Source organism: Megalops cyprinoides, chromosome 1 (genome assembly GCF_013368585.1).
Source record: "Megalops cyprinoides isolate fMegCyp1 chromosome 1, fMegCyp1.pri, whole genome shotgun sequence".
NCBI lineage: Eukaryota > Metazoa > Chordata > Actinopteri > Elopiformes > Megalopidae > Megalops > Megalops cyprinoides.
Genome location: NC_050583.1, coordinates 4,817,297 through 4,843,988, shown reverse-complemented (window position 1 = coordinate 4,843,988; position 26,692 = coordinate 4,817,297). Strand labels below are relative to the sequence as shown.

The window sequence follows — 26,692 nt, the reverse complement described above, 5'->3', positions numbered from 1 at the left end:
ACTGTACAATGCACGCCTAGTGACTGCAGAGGGCGCTGTGATGCAACAAATTCTCTCATCCGGTAAACGCGACATGCTTTTGTACGTGGTCATTCCACGGTCACACAAGACAGATATTATCCATAAGGTGCTCTGCAATTAGTCATAATAAGGTGCTCAGTAATTATTTCCACACAACATATAATACTCCATGTTTACCATCTGTCTATGACATTTATTTGTATTTACCGTTAGAGACTGTGTGCCCTCATGTGGAGAGATGAGGAATAATCAGGGCAAGTGGGACCTCCGTGCAACCTGACAGTCTCCACTGATCCTGGAACAGCGACCAGCCAGGTGAAAGAGAACGAGCGGCAGCGACAGGGCGCTTCGGGGTCAGTGTCAGCACAGGGCTGACTTTCTGAGGAAGAACGAAGCCGAAATGGCAGGCTTGCGCTCAATAAGCACTGCGTATCGTTGCTCATGTTCTAAATTTATATTTTCTATGTTGTCCTGAATGACAAATGAAAGGGCTTTGCTTCGTGACAGGAACGTCCTCATTGGAGGAGAATAGTTACGTGAGAACATAGGCTACTGTTATCCTTTACCTAAGTAGAAAAATAAATACATAAATAAATAAATGCATACACAGACAAGTTGTTTTCAGCAGAAGCACATGGAAAAAACGAAGAAATGAAGCAAAAAGTACACGTGAACATGCTGTTCATTGAATGGTAGTTCAGCGATCTAAACTGCGTGGTTACATGTAATCATTATCAAAGGGTTTATGGTCTCTTTCGTGTCTTCATGTTGCAGTGTGAGAAGTTAGCCACACAAAGGCACATATTTCGTGCCGTTTTTTATCATTTCTAAACACAGTGCTGTTATGTAATTTGATGTAGTCACACATTTTAACCTCGGAGGACGTAAGATAAAGCCTTAGTAGTCCAGCACATCGTGTTTTTTTAAAATTCAACCTCAGCTGCATCTACACATTTCAGGATATCATCTGTTACTGAGGAGTAATTAGCGGACTTCAGATATACTGTATCGGCCGGAATATCTCTGAACAGCCGTAGGCAATGGAGCAAAAGATCATTCGCTTCTGTTGATGTGCTGTACGCCGTCAGATGTGTTGACCAGTCGTTTGATTATCGATTCCATGCAAATGAGCCATTCACGGCAGATACACCTTGCGTAGTTGACTGGCCGATGCAATTGCTTCGAAATTGTTACAAGCTTTAAAGCTTGTAAAAAAAAGTGCACATAATTTCGGCAAACGTGACAATTTTTTTTTCAAGGGCAATATTTTTGCACGTGAACGCATCATTCCCGAATTTTGTGGTTTAAAAGTCTGTTACCGTGTATGTGTGGTTAATAATGCATAGCAAGTCGTGCAACATTGTTTTCCCCCCGCTAAGTATGCTGTGTATAAGCCGGATGTTGTTGCAGTCAAGAAAATGCTTCCTTACGGTGCTAGTGCGTCCACAGTTCATTTCCTCTTCCCTTACTCCGAACTGCGTAATTTTTTCCTCCTCATTAACTCCTGATTGTTGCAACTGTGGCATTTGCATAACAATGTCAATATAACGCGCAATTATTCACACGGTCTGTGGTGAGTTCTCCAAGCCCGCTGAGACTGGAGTTCTTACATTGTAGTCAAAGAGAAACCGATGGCCCTTCCATATTAGTAATCATTAAAACAGCAATCACAGAGAGAGTTTCTCCCTCACTCTCCCTCTAACTACAGCTTCCTCCTAGAATAGCCGGTACCATGTGGTTCTGGTGTTATCGGTGATGGATGGCACTGCTCTGGTCCATTTTGCTGTCTGTCTGTCTTTCTGTCCTAACCCTAACCCAGCACCTGTCACTGTCCCTTTCCTTTCCCAGGTCTCAAGCCCACTCCTCCGCCCCAGCCTCCCCCCCCCCCCCCCCCACAAATGCCCCTCTGAACCCACACCTTGGGACCTGAATACATGAACCCCCTTTGGTGGTTACCAGCTCTTTCCTGTAACCCCCACAACATCATTGTGTTGAATGTCACCCGTGTCCAGAGAGTGCTCTGTGAGACATAGATGAGGCTTTCAGGGTCGAGTGGAGATAGAGATAGAAAGACTCCCCCTCGGGTGCGGCTTCCCAAATTCCCCTCCCGTGCTTCTCGCTGTCCTCTCTCTCAGTTTCCCCAGTGCTGCAAACCTGGCATCAGAAGCGAAGCATCGCAGGGGTGCAGTTATTTTTAGGCAGGGCTGCCCCCAGCAGGGTTGGAAAGGGCCCACGTGAATCTGTCTGTCTCTCACAGCTTGGCTTCCTGTGCTTCTCGTGTTGAAATCTGAGTTACTCAACAGTGACCAGAAATATTACACAAGTGTTGTTTCCATCAAATCTGTGGCACTTTCAAAGAACGGTCTGCTGCAAAAAGAGCACACAGGCGTGCAAACACCCACGCAGGTGAGCATGCGCAAACACACAGCACAGCGCGTGCTCAGCACCCCCGAGAAAGAGGGGTTCACCTTCTCCTGTCCGTCTCTTGTTTTAAGTACAGTGAGCTGATAAACACAACCTTGAGGCTGGTGCATGTTCATTGGTGGAGCGGTCTGCAGATCGCGGGGCTGTGATGGGCGGAAGCATGTTTTGATTTAATTTCATTGCCAGCTCCAGACCGCTGAGGGCAAGAGGACCAGGCTTTCTTTATCCTTATGTTTACCTGTAACACCAGCCCTAGTCAGGTCTCTGTCATTGCCTTCCTCCACCACTTCTCCTTGACTGTAATTTCAATAAAAGTCAGGCATGTGTGTGTGCACACACATGTATATGTGTGTGTGTGAGTATGTGTGTATATGTGTGTGTGTGTGTGCATGCGTGCACGTGTGTGCGAGTGTGTGTGTGTGAGGATGTGTCTGTGTGTGCATGTGTGTGAGTGTGCGTGAGTATGTGTGTGTGTGTGTGTGAGTGCGTATGTGTGTGTGTGTGCACGCGTGTGTGTGTGAGTATGTGTCTGTGTGTGCGTGTGTGTGCGCGTTCATGAGTATGTGGGTGTGTGTGTGTGAGTGCGTATGTGTGTGTGTGTGCACGTGTGCGCGTGTGCGAATGTGTGTGTGTGAGTATGTGTCTGTGTGTGCGTGTGCGTGAGTATGTGGGTGTGTGTGTGTGTGTGTGTGTGTGAGGGATCTGAGTTCAGCTCACTGTGGTTATCATGCTTTTTCCTCTGTGTTTGAGGTGCAGTTGGCCTATAAAAGCTGGTACAGGTTTCCCCATTCGCTGAACACACTGGTGCTCGGAGTTTGTGCTGGTCATTGAGGCAGGTGTAAATGAACACTCTTCCTCATATAAAATGTCTGAGACTGTTGGTTTGTGCAGTGACTCATGGTAGTTTCCTCAGAGTAATCTAATGTTCTATTTACTGTTGGTCACCTACACATCAAATGTTTTAAATAGATATTCTGCAGCCAACACAGAAAAAGCTGTGGGGAGTGGGGGTGTCCCTTTGGCTTGAGAACCGGTCAGTCCTAAGGACTTATATTTATACGGCGTTTGTTATTTGTGAATACTTTGTATTATTGCCATCATTATTATTTTTTCCATTTTTGAATTATCAAAATTTTACTTTTTATCATTGTCATTATTAATTACTACAGCAACATTAGTTAAAGGGAAAAAAAAGAGTGTTTCATGGAATTAGATGGTGACTGAGTCACACATGTTACTGCTCCAGCTGTTTGTCCCTAAGAATATGCAATAAAATAAAAGACGAATCACAATCTCATTCCAACAGGCTGTATTTGAACCCTGTCTTCCAAAGACCTGTTGCGGGTTTAAGGAAGTTAAAGTTAATGCTTTAAAATTATGTAAAGGTCATAGGAACTTTTCATAGATTTCTATATTGTTTTGTGTTTCATGTTGTGCCTTTCAACCAGCCAAACAGGGCTCATGTTACACCTCTCTTGGTCTCACTCCACTGGCTCCCTGTGGCTGCCCGCATCATTTTCAAGGCCTTGATGCTGGCATACAAGGTGACCAACAAAACCGCACCTACCCACCTGAAGTCACTGCTGCAACCCTGTGTTCCCTCTCGACTGCTACACTCTGCCACCGAACGGCGCCTGGTGGTCCCGTCGCATCGTGATGTAAAATCACTATCCAGGACTCTCCCCGCTGTTGTCCCCTGGTGGGGGAATGAACTTCCACACCTCATCTGTCCCTCTCTGTCTTCAAGAAACATCTGAAGACGCAGCTCTTCCGCTCTCACCTGAGCACATGAAACACCCCCCCCCCCCACCAAGGAACTTCTCATGACTAAAACTATCTCCTTCTAAACTATAAAATAAAATAAAATAAAAACTAATGGCTTGTTAGCTTTTCCTGCTAGTTTGTACCTTGCCTGGCCAACCTTTGGAACTTTGTCATGCAGTGCTTCTGCTATTGTTGTTTGGTTTTTCGTTTGTGTTCTATTGTACCAAGTCGTTTTGGATAAAAGCATCTGCCAAATGAATAAACGTAAATGTTAATGGTGTACATGTGCAGATACAGTAATATATGTCATTTTAATCCAGTGCACAATGTAGGATTGCCCTGCCCAACGGCTGGACAGCCTCCACTGTCCTCTCTCTGTCTTCACTCAGAGACACAGTTTCAAACTTAAGACACAGAGAGAGAGAGAGATAGAGAGAGATGGAAAGAGAGAGAGAGAGAGAGAGAGAGAGAGAGAGAGAGAAAGAGAGAGAGCGAGCAACAGGGAGGAAGCATCAGTGACGGGTTGATAACCATGCAGTCGGGTGTGAGGACTTAAATAACTGCACGGTCACTGTAGCCACGCACCACTGCGCATGCGCGTGCACACACACACAGGGGACACACACACACACACAATCACACACATACACCCTCTTCTGCACTTCCACATACGCTGTCAGTGTGTGAGAGCAGCTTACACATACGAGCGTGACACCGAGACGTTTAAAGGACAGAAGCGACAAACAAGAAGAGCTGAAAGAAAAAAAAAGTTTTGCCTCTTATTTATTTAGTGTTGCGTTCATAGTAATTTTTGGTTAATTATTGTTATTTTTCATCTACCTGGTAGTGCAGCAGAATGTGGGGAATTTCCTGGGGTGGTTTTCTGTAGTTTGACCGGACAGGTGACGCTGAGAGCGCTTGTGGGAGCCACGCGTTTGGATTCCTGAAGCTGTTTGGAGGAAAAGTGGCCCCCCCCCCCCCCTGCACTTCCCCTCCTCCGAGCAGTCTCGTTCTGTCTGGCCCCGGGGCCCCTAGGAGGACGGCCAGGGCACCGGCGACCCCGCGGCTCCAGCTGATGTCCCGGACAGGCGCCTCTCTCTCAGGGATGGCGGAGGGCGGCGTGGCGTACCCCCAGGTGTTCGTGGTGGAGAACCCCGGCGCCCTGGCGCCTGCGCCGCTGCCGGCCGAGCCCCGCCCGCGCCGGACCAGCCTGCCGCAGAGGCTGCTGTACCTGCTGGTGACGCTGGCGCTGTGTGGGGTGGCCGTGGAGGCCTTCTTCATCGCCCGGCTCTACGCCCGACCCGCTGTGAGTACCCTGCGCCCGCTCCCCTGCCTGTCTCGCCACAGCACGGGCTCCCCTGTGTCAGACTCCTCTCCTCCTTTTCTCCTGACTCTGTCCCCCCCCCCCCGATCCGTCACTGTCACCCCGCTGGCTCTCGTTTTATTAGCTCAGACGCGCGTTGAGATTTGAACGCTGCCCGACAATCTCGTTGAGGTTTGACTTCTCGCCACTGTCAGGGTTTCTCTGTGTGAGTCATTTTAATCAGCGCTGCAATGCTCTGCCCGTTATATTGCTTTACCTTTGCTTATCAGATTCTCTCACCCAGAGCGCCTTACAGAGCTTATAACATCCATGCTATCCATTTGTACAGCTATATATTTACTGTGGATGTTAGGGTGAACCACCTGATAGGGTACAAGACCAGTAGGCCAACAGCTGAGTAACCTTTGGGTGATAAGCCCTGCTCCTTCCCATTACTCCATGCTGCTACCCCTTGGATAGCCAGCGTTAGGTGCTAATTCTAATAAGCTCCCTTTGGGATGAGGGGCAGTGATACGGGACAGAGGGTGAGGGGAGGGCTAGGAGGAGACTCCCCTCTGAGGCACCTATAGAACTCCGAAGGTTCGTATCTGAATTTCCCAGCAACTCTCTCTGCTGTTCTTCTCTGCAAGGGGAAAAAATACAACAACAGCAAAACAAACCTTTTTACTCTTTGTCTTTCTGTCATCACCTATGTGCAGGTTTTTTTTATCACATAGCTGTCACCGGCTGTGTTCAGTTGAAGCAACACTGTTGAAAAGCAAACAGTAGCACTAACAAAAAACAACAAAAAAAAAAAAATCACGGTGTCTGAAAAGGAGCCAGTAAAGGGTTTTTCACTCTGTAAATGGTAGGTGTTACTTCACGCTCTCTGGTTGTGAAACAATTTCCTGGAAAATAGTGCAGGAGTGTTAGAAATCTGAACCATTCAGCTTCAGGTCTCGAGCGGCAAGCACGTTCGTAAGGGTCGGCTTTTTATTTTGCCCTGTCTCTTTAAGAGTTCTTATAACGTTGCTGTTTGTTTGTTAAAAGAGTGACGCAAAACTGTGTGGAATGTTGGAAAGTTGTGTTTCATCCCCTCTTGGAAGTTTTGTCCCTGCATGTACAACAAGAACCCTGACAGAAACCACCGAGCAGGCTGTTATTCTACTAATTTCCTTTGTTACATTACATTACATTATTGGCATTTAGCAGATGCTCTTGGTCAGAGCAATCAGTTACATTTTTTACAATGTTATGCTACTGAGGCAATTGTGGGCTAAGTACCTTACCCAAGGGTACAGCAGCAGTGTCCCTGTGGGGAATCAAACCGGCAACCTTCCGGTTACGAGTCCTGCTCCTTAACCACTATGCTACACTGCTGCCTCATTAGAAGAGAAATACAATTTTTTTGTTAAACACTAAGGAGTACTGCCACTCCATGGAGGGCTCGTCTTTTTTTTTTTTTTTTCTCATATCTGCATGCATGCTGCTGGAGTCGAGTTGTATGTTGGCCCAGCACTCCTCATCTCACTGCCGTTACTGTGGCAGCGGAGAGGGCTCCCTCGCTAACAGAGACCGCCGCTCCCTATGGTGGCTTTGCCACTGCCATCTCCAACACCATCCTCATTATCATCACTTTTTGAACCCTGTCTTGTCAGGATTTCATAACTGTCACGCGCTCACACCGTAGAGCTGAGTTTCTAAATGACAGCATTCTCATTATCTGCGCCCGCCTCGCCAGTCTCCAAATGACTTGCAGACAGTGTGTGGGAACTGTACGGGCTTGCAGGAGAAGCTCAGTTCGAGCATCAGATCTCAGATGCGGTCTGTGGCCCTGTGGCATGCATTAGCGTGGAGTAGTGGTTAGAGCCTGGGATTTGGGACTGGAGTGGCTGTGAGAGAAACCTCAGAACAAATTTCACTAGCTGAAGTGGATCACAGGTTGAGACAGATTGTGACATTATAAACTCAGTCTCACCCTGAGAAAAATGTCTGTAATGTGGTAAAGACAACCCTTCGGTATTTGTGGACTTGCACTGTCATATCATTCAAATATAGATAAATTTGTAAGGATAAAAAAAAGAGAACTTCTATGCTATGGACACCAGTGCAACACAACCCAATCTGAGCTCATGTTCATGTTAAAGATCTGCCTGAGTGCTTGGGGATTGGTGAATGTGTGAGGGAGCTGTCCAATCAGATGTGACGCGACGTTGTCAGTGGGGTTTGGGATTGGTCTTTTTGTAGGGAAGGGAAGTGACCGAAGGCTAAGAAGAAGCACGCATATGCTCGTGCCTCATGTTGTGTGCTAGGCCAGTCAGGTGCTTTCTGTGACACTGCTCTTCCAATGACATCACTTCCCTCTAGCCTCCATACTCAGGGAAGAGCCTGTGGTTTCCAGAAAATACTGAGAACTTGTCCTGTGCAGCTTTCTTTCTTGGCACAGTGGAGAGGAGCATCCATCTACCAGCTAACCCTATTCTTATCCCTAACCCAATCCCTTACCTTAACCCTATCCTTATCCCTAACCCTAACCCAATCCCTAACCCTATCCTTATCCCTAACCCTAACCCAATCCGTAACCTTAGCCCGATCCTTATCCCTAACCCTAACCCAATCCGTAACCCTAACCCGATCCTTATCCCTAACTCTAACCCTAACCCAATCCGTAACCTTAACCCGATCCTTATACCTAACCCTAACCCTAACCCTAACCCAACTCCTAACCCTAACCCGATCCTTATCCCTAACCCTATCCCTAACCCAATCCGTAACCTTAACCCGATCCTTATCCCTTATCTCTAACCCTAACCCAATCCCTAACCCTAACCCTATCCTTATCCCTAACCCAATCCGTAACCTTAACCCGATCCTTATCCCTAACCCAATCCCTAACCCTATCCTTATCCCTAACCCTAACCCAATCCGTAACCTTAACTCGATCCTTATACCTAACCCTAACTCTGTCCTTATCCCTAACTCTAACCCAATCTGTCAGGGCTTCCTTCCCCCAGCTGTTGTGTTTTTGTTTTTCCCTGTCCATGTGTTTTGGTTTCCTTGTGTTCTAGCCCCGCCACGCTCCCCACCTGGTCTCCACCCGCCTGCCTGCCTGCGCACCTGCTTCCCATCCCCTCGTCAGCCCTGCCCTATGTCTTCCCTGCGTGTCCCTGTTCTGTTGGTAGTGTGTGATTTTCGCCTGTTTCATCCCCGCCGTTTTCTCGTCTGTGTGCTGCTTCCTGTGTTCGACCTGCCCGTTATCGACCTGATTCCTGCCTGCCACTCTGCCCTGATCGCGCGATGTTTCTGCCTGCCCGGTGTTTGACCCTGCCTGTTCCGGTTTCCTGAACCTGGATTTGCCCACGGACTGCCTTTCTAGTTTTGACCCTGCTTGTTTTCCGATTGTGATCTTGCCTGTGGATTTAATAAATTTGCCTGAAACCCGACACTCCTGTGGTCTGCGACTGAGTCCTTGCCTGAGCCTTGACACAATCCCTGACCATAACCCTAACCCTAGTCCTAACTCTATCCTTACCCCTAGCTCTAAACCCTTACCCCTTATCCCTAACACTAACCAAATTTCTAACCTTATTTTTGACCCTAACCTTATATCTAACCCTATGCCTAAGACTATGTTGATGAGAATCAACTCTGCTAAACAGAATTAAGGATTAAGGAAAACCACTTCAACTGAGAGCCTGTGTCTGTTTCTCTACCTCTTTCTCTCTGACTAATAATTAATCCTCATTAAAAATGAACAAATACGGCACTTGAAGAGTCAAAATGAAAAGAACATTAATATCTACTAAACATCTACTCCTTTCTTCTCAGGTCCCCTCTGACACTGCCACACATGCGAAGCAGCAGGGAGGACAGGTGAGGAATTTCATTTTTAAATTTTAATAATGAATCATTTTGAATGAATTTTTTTATTCCTCATATTCCTGTTCCATCTGTCTGAAAACAACCCAGAGTAAAGACAACACTGTTACGTCTGTGTGCTGGAGAGTAACGGTAACATGGACCTGCATTACTGCTGCTACGTCTGTGTGCTGGAGAGTAACGGTAACATGGACCTGCATTACTGCTGTTACGTCTGTGTGCTGGAGAGTAATGGTAACACTGACCTGCATTACTGCTGTTACGTCTGTGTGCTGGAGAGTAACGGTAACACGGACCTGCATTACTGCTGCTACGTCTGTGTGCTGGAGAGTAATGGTAACACGGACCTGCATTACTGCTGTTACATCTGTGTGCTGGAGAGTAACGGTAACACGGACCTGCATTACTGCTATGTCTGTGTGCTGGAGAGTAACGGTAACATGGACCTGCATTACTGCTGTTACGTCTGTGTGCTGGAGAGTAACGGTAACACGGACCTGCATTACTGCTGCTACGTCTGTGTGCTGGAGAGTAATGGTAACATGGACCTGCATTACTGCTGTTACATCTGTGTGCTGGAGAGTAACGGTAACACGGACCTGCATTACAGCTATGTCTGTGTGCTGGAGAGTAACGGTAACACGGACCTGCATTACTGCTGTTACGTCTGTGTGCTGGAGAGTAATGGTAACACTGACCTGCATCACTGCTGTTACGTCTGTGTGCTGGAGAGTAACGGTAACACAGACCTGCATTACTGCTGTTACCTGGAAGTACTGGGGAATAACGCTAACACATGTGTTTCATTGTGTTTCAGGGAGATTCTGGCTTAGATAGGAAGAGTTCTGAAGGTATGATCAGCTTTTTCTTTTTGTTGACGGTTCCAACTCTGCATGTGTATGTGTACGTTTGTGTGTGTGTGTGTGTGTGTGTGTGTGTGTGTGTGTGTGTGACAGACACATGCAGAAAGGGGCATGACTGCCACAGTAATTACTGTGTATATGCTGAATGTCTCGTATGGAGATTGAATGTCTATTCTGCTCATAACGTGTCTTTGGTCTGAAACATTCCTAGACGGAAAGGAAGTGGAAGTCTCCCCGACGAAGAGAACCAGCCCTGTGGTGAAGCCTCAGAAACCTTCAGCACACCTCACAGGTGAGGCCCCGCCCTCCTAGGGCCACGCCTATTGACTGTCACACACCTGGCACCCAGATCTTTCAGAACCTACATTTCTCCGACTGCTACTTCATAAATACTGTAGTTCACAGGAAAACAAAAACTTAGTTCTTCATTCAGTGTAACCTGAACAGCCAAATCAAAAGCACCTGAGTGCCATACTATACTATATAATCCCATATCAACTATTGCTTAGCGACCAATTCATTTTACACGCGTGTATTTGAAGGAATCATTGTGCCCACTGGCAGAAAGATGTCTTGTCCGTTCATAAATTACTTGAGTTAGGGATCAGAAAAGGTATGGAAGGTTAAATATGGTACCCAAAAAACATTAGATTCTGTCATCATCTTAGTCAGCTATAGCAGCTGTGAAAGAGCTTTTCTCTTCGCTGTATGCTGTCGTGAGTAAAGACTGGCTGCAATTTCATTTCGAAGAGATGGAGCAGTGCATGGCGTGCACACAGTGCTGCTGAGCTGCAGAGACGGAGCGTACACCAACGCACAGCGCCTTCGTTAGGCTACATTTAGAACGTGACGCTCAGTTTTGGTCATCGCGTTACGAAAAGGAAAATACACAGAAACCAGAAAAATGCACAGAGAAGGAAAATGAGGAAATCCCCCCCGGGTTCTTTCGAGGTAAAATGCAACACAGTGACAGTTTCACAATGATGGCCCACCCTATTGTGGCAAACTTCTGTTGATGAAGAATTCTGGAGATCAAAACATCTCTTGTTCTCATTTATGAAGTAAATACTAGTGGGCATAGTTTCTTAGTGATTGGAAATGGTTTTCAGATCACGTTGGTCTACAGTATTTTAGACATGAAAGGAATTACACTTCATTTGCTTGGCAGTAAGACAGTATTTCCTTTTGTGATTTTTTGGAGGGGTTATTCCTCGCCAGGGAGGGAGGTAGAGGGGTAAAATATTCCGCCAGCAAAGGTCCTCTGAGATTGAAGGCAAACGCCTGTGTGGGTGCTGTAAACCCCACTCTCCCCGAAACACACAGCACACAGGTGTGCGCCGTGCTGTGCAGTGAGGTGGGCTCACTCTATTCTCCCTCCCGCTGTCTCGCAGACGCCCATTTCCCCGCCCCGGACGACGAGGGGGTTCTGAGGTGGGGGCTGAACGGGGACGCCTTTACCCACGAAATCAAGCACGAGGGGAGCAGGCTGCTGATCGTCAGGGAGGGCTACTACTACATCTACTCCAAGGTGTTCTTCACCGAGCCCAGCTGCGCCATGTTCAAGCACTTGGTCCTGCGCAGCACTCAGAGATACTCCAAGCCCATGGAGCTGATGAAGTCCAAGCGCTTCTCCTGCAGCTCCCCCAAGCAGCCGGAGGTGCTCAACAGCTACCTGGGTGGGGTGTTCCACCTGTACGCCGGCGACTCTGTCTCTGTGAAGGTGGAGAATCGCACCCTGGTCCGGCACCAGGACACCTCAGACAACTTCTTTGGGATGTTTATGGTGTAAGGAGGAGAAGGGAGAGGAGGAGGAGGAGGAGGAAGGTAAGGAGAGTGTAGAATGTGAGGAAGAGGAGTGTGAGGAGGGGGAGTGTGAGGAAGAGGGTGAGGAGAGTGTAGAGGGTTAAGAGAAGGAGGGGGAGGAGAAGGAGGGGGAGGAGGAGGAGGGTTAGGAGACCATAGAATGTGAGGTGCAGGAGGGACAGGAGAAAGTGGAGGGTGAGGAAGAGGAGGGTAGAATATGAGGTTTTAACCCCCACTAAGCTCTGGTAAGCACCGTGGGAGATGGAAACAAGTACGACTTTTCAGGATCCAGGCAATAAGGTCAGACACCAAAAACATGCTGCACAGTATCACCAATGGGACGGCCATGTGCAGAACATGGCTGTGGGCTGTATTTGCATGGTTCTACAGCAGGGGCCGAGGTAGGCAGAGTTTGTGAAAGGCAAGCGTGCTTGGGCAGGATGCAGGTACATTACAGGGCGGGGCCGTGGTGTAGGCATGGCCACTGGCTGGCCAATCAGACTGCGCAGAGACATCAGCCCCTCCCCCTCCCCCCAAAGCAAAAAACTGCTCACGTGATTGAGGTGCATGTAGTGAAATTCACCATCGTGGGTCGTGGTCCTTACCCCTGTGGACACAGTGAGCACTCCCCTGTGCTCCACACTGGTCTACAGCAGGGCATAATGTGTGATATAAGATTCAAGTCCCTGTCAGCTGTGCTCCCTGAGGCCTGCTTCCACTTACCAATTACTCACTGACTTTGCAAACCAACACTTCTCTCAGTGTTTGGCAAAAGCAAATGTCAATCAACTAGAGACAACTAGTAAAGCTGTTACCGATACCTCAGCAAACAATGACTATAAATGAGTGACAGTAATCATAATAATACATTTTCTGCCTTTATTCCTCCTTCTGCTCTCTTCTGGAGCATTTTCCAGTGCAGTTGGAAGATGTGAAAATCACCTCCACTTTGATGGGACAAAACCCACACGATTGCTATGAGATGAGACCTCTGTATCTGTGTGATATTTTCATTGATAATATGATACATATCTACATACAGAAATACACATATATACCAAATATTACCAGCACTGAGCTGTACCTGAGTTCACATATGTGTTTAATGTTCTCGAAGCCATGTATGAATTCCGATACAGCTCAGTGCTGGAGACAGCGATTTGCACAGTGTATGACATCTCCTGGACTTGTCCTTCAAGTGATGTCACAGAAGGAAGGAGATTTTCTGAAAAAGCCATCTCTTGGCGACAATAGAACTTCCCTCTTTTCTCAACTTTTATACCCTCAGGTCAAATGGGATGTGCCAAGTTTTAGCTGTTTTGTTTTTTTTTTTCTTCTATATAGTATTGCTACGTAAATTATTTGTTGATAGAAGGGTGATTCACTGTAACTGTAATGGCTGTCAGTATGTAAGTCTGGTCGTCTGCAGCAGCTGGATCAAGACTGCGTTCGGGGCTCAGAATCTCTGACAGGCCCTGTAACCAGGACGACATGAATGTCTTTTCTTTTTTTTTTTTTGGGGGGGGGGGGTAACTTATACATGATGTGTCCTTAGTGTACATTTTTATAAGCAATGCACAGCGCTGAGAGCCGTGGGTTTGGGGTTTTATTGTGTAATTACCAGAAAATATGCCATCTGTTGATCGGAAGTGGTGTCATTTACAGTAAACAGAGTCTGATCAAGGCACTGGTATTGGTCATGACATCACCTCGTGCAACGTTTGTTTTTTTGTGGAAATTATTTTCAGGAATGTTTGCTTAAAAATAGAAAAAAAGTTTTCATGTGTATATATAAGTTTAGTGATGTACTGTGTGTTTTTTACATGAAACATTGTTAGGACAACATGACACACAACCATGTTGTGTTTTTTATACTGTTATGTATAAAATATGTATTGTATCTGATACAGTTTGTTGTATATATTGAAATTAAAAAGTAACAAATAAAATATATCATTACATTTTGCTTATATTGTATAGAAAAACCATTGATAAATAATTTTAAAAATTTAGTGCATGTAGTCATAGAAAAGGATAAATATTATTATTGATTGCAGTGTTTAATTGAGTAGATACAAAATTTCATATTTGTATCCATCTACTAGAGATCGTGGAGGTGTGCAGTTTGATGTGGGTATAGGGGTACTCATTTTTGGACCTGGAGTTCAATGAAGCAATCACACCTGGCCATGAGGCTGAGATTGTTTAGCCCCCAATTTGGGGAGACAGAGCGAAGCGGGGGTTTAGGAGGGACACCGCGAACAGCTATCATGGACAAGAAGTGCTATTCACATATTACTATATTCTGTTACTGTGTTTGAGTTTTATATATGTGCGTCAGCGCAACCGTTAAGGTCTCCCCGGCACCTGAGGGCCCCTGGTTCCTGTTTCCTGTTTCCTCTCTGAATCCTCTGATTGCAGATGATTACAGCGTGCGGCGTGACAGTGGCAGACGTTGCGTGAGGCGCAGATATCTTTCAGCCTCTCCGTCTCTTTCCGTCTCTTTTTTTTTTTGTTCCTTTCTGCTTCTCACTGTCAGTCAAAAACACACACACATGCACACACACACACACACACACACACGCCACAAACTCATAAACACACACACTCACGCACACACACACACGCACGCACACACGCACACACACACACACACACATGGCCGGCACGGAGCGGTTGGTGGGAACAGGAAACCTGGGGACTTTTGCTGGTGACTGAAGCCGAGAGAATGTCCGCTCATAGGCGCTGGCTCCTCCCACGCCGGCAACTTGCAGGCTGACCGCGTGGCTCTCGAAACCTCCTCCGCAAACACCCTCGGCTGCAAGCCTCCGCCAAAACCTACAACAGCCGAGGGCTCAGCCTTTACCATGACGAGACCGATGCTTTTTTTTGCCTTTACGCCTTGCAGCAGCAAAGCTAAACACTCACGGTTCTCTTGCTTTCAGTGGCTGTGTAGATTTAAACGGTAGTAAGCCTTATGCATGGATATTATTCACCTATCATTCACAAACAGTTATTTTTTGCTGTGAAGAAGCTGAGGATATGTCCTGAAGCAGTACTGATAAGGGGTCTTACCCTGCTCCATCTGAGAGCCAAGCCTGCACCCTTTGAGTTAAAAGCCCGCCTGCCTGCGCACAGCATCTTGTTGTATCTAACACTTAACTTTCATTTTACTTTTCATTTTACATTTTCCTTTAGCCTCCAAGCATGAAGCACTTAACGATGGTCCAGTGTGTGTTAGGAGACTGTAATCACTGTGGGTCCAACAGCAGTTGCTGCACACTCAGCTTCTCTGTGCACCAACGGTGGGTTCGGATCCGCGGCAGTCCTCTGCTCGTCCTTACATGCGCATCGCAACAGCACATGTCCTCATTCAGAGAGACTTACAGCGCTATCATATATCTAACGCGCGCGACTCCCATCCACACCGGTGTACGTTTACATTTACATTACATTTATTCATTTAGCAGACGCTTTAGGTTACAGTTCTTTACAATGTTATCCATTTATACAGCCGGATATTTACTGAGGCAACTGTGGGTTAAGTACCTTGCCCAAGGGTACAGTAGCAGTGTCCCAGCGGGGATTGAACCGGCAACCTTTCGGTTACGAGTCCTGCTCCTTAACCACTATGCTACACTGCCGCCCTTTACCTGAAGCGATGGGGGCTGATAATCACTCAGTGGGTACAACAGCACCGCCACACCCGGAATTTGAACCTGTAACCTTCTGGTCACGAGCCGAGATCCTGTCGCCCGCTTCATCGTGTTGCCGGGAGCCCGAGCCGCGGCTCGGAGACGGCAGCGGCCGTCAGGGCGTTGCGAACGCGTCACCCGCCGCAGGTTTATCCAGCCCTGCTGCGGCCCGAGGTGTCGGCTGCCCCCCTCAGGTGCAGCATTGGGCGAGCTGGTCTCACTCTGCACCATGAGGCGCAACGCCGGGTCTCACACGTGGGGATGTTGAGGGGACAGTGATTTCACAGCCCTCTTCACACACCCCTGCGTTTTACACACCACAGACCTGTCTATGCCGCATCTATATGTTCACATATTATTATTTTTTTATTAACATCCCATAGACCAGCGTTTCCCAAACCTCTCCTGGAGGACCCCTTGTCCTGCATGTTTTAGATCTCTCCCTGCTCCAACACAGCTGATTCAAATGATCAGTTTGTTATTCAGCAGATTCAGGAGTTCATAACGAGTTGATAATTTGAATCAGCTGTGTTGGAGCAGGGAGAGATCTAAAACACGCAGGACAAGGGGTATTCCAGGAGAGGGTTGGGAAATGCTGCCATAGACAACTGTACTTACTCAAATATCAATATCATTCTAATAAATAAGACCTCCCATTGTGCATTTTACCTATTTCAAAATCATGAATTAAACATGCTGTAACAACCAATAATGTAATACCTCTGGATGATATAATATAAACTTATTATTAAGTAATAAGTTCTGAAGTTTTAATGTTAACATACCGGATAATGTAATAACTTCCTTAAACTTAATAAATGGATGATGTAATAACGGTTAGGAAAGTTTTTTTATGAGTAAAGTTTTTTTTGAGCAATGTCATGACTTGAGTGAATAATTTAAGTAATGTAATGTAAGTTGCTGAAATCACTGTTTTGTCTCACTCATTGTAAGAGTTACATACTGACACACACAAGTGCACACGCAAACAGGTGTGCGCACTCACACACGTACGCGTACATGTGTCATATGCATGACCCCAAAGAGTGTTTGAGCTCCAGACGGATGCTTGCTGCATCTCTGCCGTCATGGACTCAGCAGAGCTGGAGAAAAGAGGACGGTGACACTCAATACCTGCGCTATGGTCGAGCACCTTCATCACCGTCTGCCTTGTATTGCCACGTATCCCATAATCCCCTGCCAGGCCTGTATGCTGCAGGTGGCCCCGCCTGCCATCAGGGCAGTGTTTCCCAGCCCCACCCTCTGTAGCTTTCATTCCAGCTCTGCTCTCGGATGTTTAGTTTTGATTGCCCTCTCAATGACCTGAGGTTTACATCACTCACTAAGCTGCGGCTTTCAGCTTTTTTGTTGCAGATATGTGTTCTTTGAATATTTTTGTTTTAACAGAAGGATACAAGTAAAGAAAGTAAAGTTATGCTGGCCCAGCTTTACAGAAAATGACTCAGCCTGCTCAGGTGCACTGGAATTGCTGTACGCACATAAAGAACTTATGTAGTGCTTATAATCATTGAGTCTGTTTGCAGATTGTGTAATTATTCTGATGTAACAACTCCACTGTACAGTTTGAATGCGTAATAGCAATCAGTGCTAGTAGTATAAAGTGGATACACAGTTACATTAAGCTACACGGTGTAAATTTAGGCAGTTTTCTCTCTTCATTTGCGTGCCTTAACAGCAGTTATTCAGACTGTTATTCAAATCTGAACGTTATTAAAGGTAACTGGATGTTTCATTTGGCCCAGTGAAGCTTATGGTATGACCTGAGCCCCCTCTCCCACTGTCTCTCTTCAGGGCTGAACATCACGCTGTGAAACTCACGTCTTCAGAGTTTTCAGAGAAGTGCGCGTGTGTGTGTGTGTGTATTTGTGGTTGTGTGTGCGTTTGTGTGTGTATGTGTGTGTTCCTGATTGTGTAATGGTTATTTTTGTTTGCTTGCTGGTGTACTGAGGTCTGACCTAGTTATGATATGATATGTGTGCTTCAGCAAGAATGTCTGGTTAGCTGGCACGCCCACTCCCAGTCTGTCTCACTCTATACCTCTGATCCTCCCAGACTGTCTCACTCTATACCTCTGATGCTCCTAGACTGTCTCACTCTGTACCTGTGGTCCTTCCAGACTGTCTCACTCTGTACCTGTGGTCCTTCCAGACTGTCTCACTCTGTACCTGTGGTCCCCCCAGTCTGTCTCACTGTGTACCTGTGGTCCCCCCAGTCTGTCTCACTCTGTACCTGTGGTCCCCCCGGACTGTCTCACTCTGTACCTGTGGTCCCCCCGGACTGTCTCACTCTGTACCTGTGGTTCCCCCGGACTGTCTCACTCTGTACCTGTGGTCCTTCCAGACTGTCTCACTCTGTACATAAAAAAATACAAAGCAAGCAATGCATTCACACTCACTCAGAGACATGATATCAGTCTTTGGCTGGAGAGCAAATGAAAATATAAGGGCATAGCTAGAGTAACCTAAATTCATGTTGTGTGTGAGAGTATATAAAAAGGAACCAAAAAAACCAAAAATGGCACAAGGCGGGCCCAATCCCTATCCGAGGTAGCCGATACACACGCACACACACGCAAACACACGCATACCACAGATACACAGATAAAATATCATCTCACACAGTTTGGCATGTTGCTTTGACTCGCTGGCTGTGTGTGTCTGCGTGCCGTTGGGCTGACTTGCTCTTTTCCTGCACCTACTCACCATGCAAGCAAAGGAAGTTGGCTGCACTGGGGGCGGGAGGAAGTGGCGGGAGGTTGCTTGTTCCGAATGGTTTTTTGCTGACTCAGGTTCACCTAGGGACTGGGTAAAAGAGAAAGCGAGAGAGAGAGAGAGAGAGAGAAAGAGACAGAGGGAGAGAGAGAGAGAGAGAGTAAGAGAAGGAGCATCTTTGTTACCATGGAAAAAATAAATCTTGTTGCATCAAGCGTCTTTAGTACAGTATGGAAACATTCTTGTCTTACCTGCTCCAGTGCAAAGTCCCGCTCTCTTTGTCTGTCTCTTACTCAAGAGCCTCTTTCCATCCCTCCCAAAATTAATTGCAAATGCAAAATCAAACACAAATGCTCTGTATTGACGTAATCATGCTAAAGTGCAGTGCTGTGGTAGCATTAGTTTTGTACCTTGTATCGGTATTTGGGACAACACTCTTGGCTGCTAAGCTGGTGGCCTCCTTTTCCTCTCCCAGTAGGATAGGGAGTTTACGGTCTGGATATTATATTCGTGTTGTGAAGGTCATGGAGTTTGTCTTGTATGTCTCCCGTGTTTCTTCATATCATGGGTTGAGGTCAGGTCCCTGAGGCTTCATGAACATTGTTATGAGTGAAGCCTCCATGTACTGTCAGTCAGAGACCTGTATGAATCAGTCAAAAGACTCTGCTCTCTGTGACAAAGCTCTGCAGTTCGGTCAAAGTAGTGATCCACTGCTGGTTCATTTTGGGGTTATTGAAGCCTCGCTCTCCTGACACTAGATAATCTGGTTTATCGGAGGCCTGGTAGGATGGGGGCTTGCTGGAATGAGAACCTGGATTCTCTTTTTTCGAGCTCTCTCTTCCTCTTTCCCTTTCTCTGTTTTCCTCTCCCTCCCTGTCCCTGTGATATATGCTGTACTTTCCTTTTTCATCTGCAGAAACAGGGCATTTCAGCAGGGTATCCCCCACATTTATTTTCTGAGACTTTCTTAAGCTTCTTCTCTGTACTGTTCAGAGACTCTTATGAAACCACTTGCCTAAAGCTGTTCCCTGAATCTCCCAGAAAGGTCAGCGTTTCAGTGTGTACCTTCCGATTGCCCGCTCACGCTTTCAGTTCCCTAATCAGCTGAAAGGCATTCTGAAAGCCCAAAAGGCCTTTCTGTCATGTGACATCTTGTCCCTTGCTCCAATTTGCCAGTTTTGCCCATTTTCTTCCTCTACGCAATCGGCTCGCCTTTTTTCCTTATCTGCATCGTTCGTTGATAATAGCAATGGGCCTGTTGCTCTTTATGAGTCCAGCTTCAGGGTTAGAACTGCTTTGCAGCGGTTAGCACAGTCCATTCAGCTTCAGAAGCGAGTGCTGTTTTCCTCCACAGGTTCCAGACAGATCGAGCTGCCAGTCGCTCTCTGTTGTGTGATATGCTGTATGTGAAGATGCCCTGTTTCCACACTACATTACTTTACATTACATTACATGCATTTAGCAGATGCTCTTATCCAGAGCGACTTCCAGCATAATAGAACATAAGTGTATCCATTCAATTTAATTTGCAGCAGTGTGAGACCAGACTAACACTCCTAGACCAGTGAGTGTGAACATAACACTATCTGAGCCCTACCACAAGTTAACTTGTGCACTCTGACAAAAGTCAAGTATCCAAGGATACAACAGTCCCTAGAACACAGAATTAAAATACATCACATCACTTCATGTAAGATAAACTAAACTACCTCAAGTACTGGAGGTAGCAGGTGTCAGGGATCTAAGTGGGACCGAGATGCAGTCTGAAGAGGTGGGTCTTCAGTCTGCATCAGAAAATGGCCAGTGATTCCACTGTCCTAACATCTTTTGGGAGGTCTGAGTACCACTGAGGGACCAGTGCAGACAGGGATCGTGTCGGACAAGAGTGACCCCATCGCGTTGGGACAATCAGTTGCCCTGTAGATGCAGATGCAAATCTACAGTGATGTGATTCTGCATCGAACACCTGCAGGCGGGTGAAGGCGGAGTTAAAACAGATCAGGCCCAGCAAAATGGGAGGACACAGGGCCAAAGTCAGGTGGCAAAAGGGTTGACTGGAGTCTGCCGAAGGAAGGGTAAGTTTGAGACTGGCTGATGGTGATGGGCAATGACTCAGTGTTTGAGGTTGGGGACGGGTAGTGAATACTGACTCAGATTTTGATATTAGAGAGGGGTAGTGGATACTGACTCAGGGATTGATATTAGGGAGGGATAGTGAATACTGTCTCAGGGATTGATATTAGGGAGGGACAGTGGATACTGACTCAGGGATTGATATTAGGGAGGGATAGTGAATACTGACTCAGGGATTGATATTAGGGAGGGATAGTGAACACTGATTCAGGGATTGATATTAGAGAGGGATAGTGAACACTGACTCAGGGATTGATATTAGAGAGGGGTAGTGAACACTGACTCAGGGATTGATATTAGAGAGGGGTAGTGAACACTGACTCAGGGATTGATATTAGAGAGGGGTAGTGGATACTGACTCAGGGATTGATATTAGGGAGGGATAGTGAATACTGACTCAGGGATTGATAATAGGGAGGGACAGTGGACACTGACTCAGGGATTGATATTAGAGAGGGGTAGTGGATACTGACTCAGGGATTGATATTAGGGAGGGATAGTGAACACTGACTGGTCACTGGCGAGTGAGAGTGCCTTGGGGGAGGTATGCTAGGATGGATCAAAACTGTAAACACATATGGAAACTGTTAACACATACGGACAGTCAGAGGTGAAAGGTCAGAGGTGTAGTGGGGGACTGAGCTAAAGGGGGAGGAGACAGAGAGATGAGGATGACATGAAAGGAAAAGAGGGGGGAAAAGGGTGACAGAGGGGGCTATTGTGAGCATAAAGGCAAAGAGGGGAAAAATTGCAGAGTTATAAATATTCTCGCAGAGAGAGCAACTCAGGGTACTTCCTGTTTGCTCAGGCCTAGCCACAGCCACCGGAAGATGACAGAAGATATCGAACACAAATCTAGTTTAGTGTGGAGGGTGATATGTACAGAGATGATTAGTTCTGATGGGTTTTTTTGTAAAGCAGGGACAGCAGCCTGATGTGTGGTTGAGGTAGGTAGACCCACCTGAATCGTGGGTGATGACTGTAGGACGTTCCGAGTCAGAGGACGTGGGTAGAACCTCCTGTTTGGTGCATTTATCTGTGAAACAACCTGATAGGTGGGCAGAGGTGTGCGGGACAACCTGATTGGCTGGATAAATTTGCAAAGAACTGATGTGGCTGAAAGGAGACATCTGAGGAAGAAAAAAAACCCAGATGAGTATTTCAGAGCACTCACGCACAAAGCTGTGAACATGGGCTTACTGTCCAAAACCAGTGAGTGTGGTTTTGCACAGTAAGTCCAAAGTCTGATGACCGACGGTGGCCTGAAATGATGAGCTTCATAGGCTTATATTACAAACTGTTTTTTTGGCCTTGATTGAACAGAGCCCTGATTTGCCTGGTTTAGCATATAGAAGCCCTCAGTCATAATTTTCCATTCATGTCGTATCAGAGTCATCGGAGAAATTACTCAACAGCCTGGAATCGTTCACTCAATTTAACTCGCTATCTTAAAAATAGGAGGTCATTTGTAAATTGTTGTTGATGTTGGTGCCAGTAATTGGTAATCATCAGATTTTCACAGTTAATACATATTACCTCCTCCTGAAGGACATCAATGAGCAATGAAAGCTACTTTGTGTAATGTTATTAGACTTCAAACAATTCCGTTTATTTTTTATGGATATGGATAATAGCAACATAAACTCTACACCAGCGTTTCCCAAACCTCTCCTGGAGGACCCCTTGTCTTGCATGTTTTAGATCTCTCCCTGCTCCAACACAGCTGATTTAAATGATCAGTTTGTTATTAAGCAGCTTCAGGAGTTCATAACGAGTTGATCATTTTAAACAGCTGTGTTGGAGCAGGGAGAGATCTAAAACATGCAGGACAAGGGGTCCTCAAAGAGAGGTTTGGGAAATGCTGCTCTACACTAATAGTGGTATGAGTATAAATGACGTTAAATAGATGGTTCTGTGAATGCCTGTGACAGCCGTAATCATGGCCATGCTTCACACTGTTTCTCACCATTTCTGTCATAGATGACATCAAAGGTCAGGAAATGGGAGAAGTCAGGGTTCAGAGATGACACTCAAGTTTCCGATGGGTGTTTATGACTTGATTGCTGACATGAAAGTTGGGAACTTGTATTTACGATTGTTCTGATTTGATGTAAATGCACGTTTAATCCCCAGCTGCGCATACAGAAGCCTCCAGCTGCGCATACAGAAGCCTCCAGCTGCGCATACAGAAGCCTCCAGCTGCACAGCCATTAATCCCCAGCTGCGCATACAGAAGCCTCCAGCTGCACAGCCATTAATCCCCAGCTGCGCATACAGAAGCCTCCAGCTGCGCATACAGAAGCCTCCAGCTGCGCATACAGAAGCCTCCAGCTGCGCAGCCATTAATCCCCAGCTGCGCATACAGAAGCCTCCAGCTGCGCATACAGAAGCCTCCAGCTGCGCAGCCATTAGTCCCCAGCTGCGCATACAGAAGCCTCCAGCTGCACAGCCATTATTCTACAGCTGCGCATACAGAAGCCTCCAGCTGCGCAGCCATTAGTCCTGAGATGCTCGTGCAGAGCTGCTCGCTTGCAGCTGCTCCAAGGCAGGAAATGTGCAGCTGGAAACTTGCTGAGGTGCGTGCTCAGCCGAAGCTTTGCACCCCGCAAGCCATGTGCAAAGTGTGGGTGTTTCTCTTCCGTGCTCCTGCGTTTCTCCGCATAAAACAGTCCGCCATGGCCTCGACAGTGCGGTGATTCACGCCAGGCTGCAGCCGTAACAGGGGTTCCCTCCTTCAGCATAAACACTGTCAGACCAGCGGGCTCCGTGACACCGGGGGCAGCTCTTTCTCATTTCCTGCTCCTTGTCTAACGGAGAGCAGGGATCCGGCATCTCACGGCTTTCGATCTTGCGGAGGCTTTTTTGGCTGGCCTCCACGAGAATCACGGTTTAGAGGCAGAGGAAAGGATTTTTGGCTTGGATGTGGTCGTGTGACAACATCGGGGGTCGGGGTGGCCAGGATGGGTGCCTCGGGGGAAGAGAGCACCGTGTGAGGTTTTTGGATGTGGTTACTCCCCCTCACGTGGGTGTGAAGGGGAGAGCATCAGCATGAACGTGAATTATGTGTGAAAAACCAGAGGTTGAAAAAAATCCCACTTCAGAGAGCATTTCCTGGGCAATGCCACAGAATGCTTCGTTCTTAAACAAAACGAACGTTAAGCAAAGATGTGCAGTGTAAGCAGTGTGACACTGAGGACCACAATCAGAAGCCCTGTCTACTACCAAGTTTGCAGGAAAACCGCAAACTTGGCAACCTTGATGCAGGAGCCAGAACAACTAGAGCTTTTCACACTCTTTGTTCGGTTTGCAGATACTCTTTGCAGGACCATATATTATTCACCATTCATTCATTTGTACAGATGGATACCGAGGCTGTTCAGGTGAGACGTCTTGCCTATGACTACAGCGGCAGTGCCTCACCGGGGAATCAAACCAGCCTCCCTTGAGGTGCAAGCCCTGCTCCTTGCCACTATGGAAATATTGTTGTTAAGGGAGCAGCGCTAAATCGAAAAGGGTGATTATTGATAAGACAGGAGTACAGATATCAGGAATGCCACAGTTCTGTTGTGGCTCCTAAGTGGCATCCTGGATCAGTTGCAATGATCTCACCAACAGACTGTGAGTTAGGATTAGGGCTGAGAAGACTGATCCCAGATTGAGTGCACTGTCTTTCCAGAGCTTCCCGTGTAAGACCCATTCGATTTAGCTGGTGAGTAAAACTGCAGTGGGCTCGATTTGCAGCCTGAAGATGTTGGTAAAACACTGCCCTCCAGTGTCTGCGCGGTGCAGCTCATGAGCTGTGTGCGAATCAAGTTCAGTGGGGTGCCACTAAACCATTAGGATGGTTGGAGAAACTTGAGCGAAAGTTGTAGTGAATAAGATTAGGGACTGTGTCGAAGACCTTTCACTATCAGCATTTTACCATGTTTCTACTGCCATCCATTCTTATTCATTTACATTGTTTTCTTTCATACCAACATGCACGTGTTTGTTAAAAAATGCAGTAAAATAACATATACTTTCGTTTTATTGTACAGTGTGCTAAGACTCCTTCATAGCCAATAAGCAGGATGTAAAAATATACAGGGCAGAAAAATAATAATAATAATAAGATACCAGTCAAGAAATACATGGATGGTGGGCTTTAAAAAATGACTTTGAGTACTGTAGTTATGAAATGTTCCAGCAGGGCTTTTCATTGGCTCCTACACTGCCAAAGCCTTGCCCCCTTTGTGTCAGATGCACAGAAAAGGGCCCTTACTGCTAAGCTCAGATGATCATGGACATGATGCTGTCAATAGTTCAGTAAGAGGTTCAGCTGCTAGACCATGCAATGCTTTAAAATTAAGTATCTTCATATCACCCATAAAGGCCACAGGTGGCCACTGCATTGAATCCAGTACAGGGGTAACATGAGTCTGAGATTCTATATACTAAAAACTATGTGTGCAGCATTCTGAATCAGCAGTGGCTGGAACAGGTTAAAGGGACACTACAGTAGCCACTGTTTGGACTACCTCTCCCCAAGGCCACTGGAAGATCAGGTGTGTTTTTAAAATAAAAATCTTATTTTACGATCAGCTTATTTGAAATTTCATTATGGCTTTTTGAAGTCGGTAACTTTCATGATGTTACCGAGCATGTTTACCATAACCCGGGCAGTGTACACGGCCTCCACTTCCAGATTACCCATTTTACCAAGCTGAATACACAGCATACTGAGACAAAGCTAAAGGCCTTGAATGACCCTCAAATTATAAGAAGAGCTCCAGAGCCACTGTGGCTCAGTGACACCAGTATGTATGTGTCTGTGACAATGCATGCGTGTGTGTGTGTATTTTTATGCAAGCACCCTGAGGCATTGAGGGATTGTGTAGTGTGAAAAACAGCTGCTGGCTGCATGTGCGTGCATTGGAGGACTGCGCTCATTGTGCTGCAGCGCCCTGTCACCACGGCAACCACTACAATCGCACAGGACCGCTGCAGAGCCCTGTCACTGTGGCAACCACTACAATGGCACAGGACCGCTGCAGCACCCTGTCACTGCGGCAACCACTACAGTCGCACAGGACCACTGCAGCGCCCTGTCACTGTGGCAACCACTACAGTCACACAGGACCTCTGCAGCGCCCTGTCACTGTGGCAACCACTACAGTCGCACGGGACCGCTGCAGCGCCCTGTCACTGCGGCAACCACTACAGTCGCACGGGACCGCTGCGGCGCCCTGTCACCACGGCAACCACTACAGTCGCACGGGACTGCTGCAGTGCCCTGTCACCGCGGCAACCACTACAGTCGCACAGGACCGCTGAAGTCCTCCAATGCACGCACATGCAGCCCAGCAGCTGTTCTTCACACTACAAATCCCACAATGCACCAGGCTACAGAGGTACCCAGCCCATCCAGTTTGTTCCATCACCCTGGACTCCGGGTCACTGTCATCCCCTGCAGCTGTGCTCTGAGGGAGTGTCCTAACCTATTGAGCCACCTGGCAGCCCCATGATGTATGATGTATTGAACAGCTGAGTTGCTGTCTGACTAGGGATTCAGATCGCAATTTTTAGTGAGCCTGTCACTCTGCATTGTAGCCAGCAGAGGGCAGCATGTGAGTTTAAGATCACTCATACCCTAAACTGGTGGATGTCACCCATACCCTAACCTGGTGGATGTCACCCATACCCTAACTTGGTGGATATTACCCATACCCTAAACTGATGGATATCATGTAGCCAGTTGCTGTTACTAATTTTTACAACCCCACCCCACACATACACACACAGGTGACAGTCCTTTATCGATAATGTATTATAAGTTAATCCACAACATCAGTATATATAATAAATGTATGTTAAAACTTGCTGTAAAATAAAAAAAAAAGTATTTTGATTTATTATGATTTTTATTATTAGGTAGAACCACAAACGGTCTTCTGTAGATGAGTAGAATAAAGGAAAATGGACCTTTTTAAACCAGGAAGTCTCTTTACAGTTTTTTCAACTGTTTTCACAATTAAGTCAATACCATGCTGTCAGGACTGCGGCTCCTTAGCCGGGTTTGTTTTTGTTTTTGTTTTC

General features: G+C 46.7%; 1 protein-coding gene across 1 annotated transcript; it reads left to right on the top strand.

The window, feature by feature from the left end:
- The first annotated feature begins 5,189 nt into the window (after positions 1 to 5,189).
- Positions 5,190 to 12,043, top strand: LOC118787671 (tumor necrosis factor ligand superfamily member 14-like). The gene is made up of 5 exons (XM_036543657.1): positions 5,190 to 5,515; positions 9,341 to 9,385; positions 10,209 to 10,242; positions 10,466 to 10,546; positions 11,646 to 12,043. Exons 1-5 carry the CDS (start codon positions 5,285 to 5,287, stop codon positions 12,041 to 12,043), a joined length of 789 nt encoding a protein of 262 aa, XP_036399550.1. The 5' UTR covers positions 5,190 to 5,284.
- Positions 12,044 to 26,692: the final 14,649 nt, after the last annotated feature.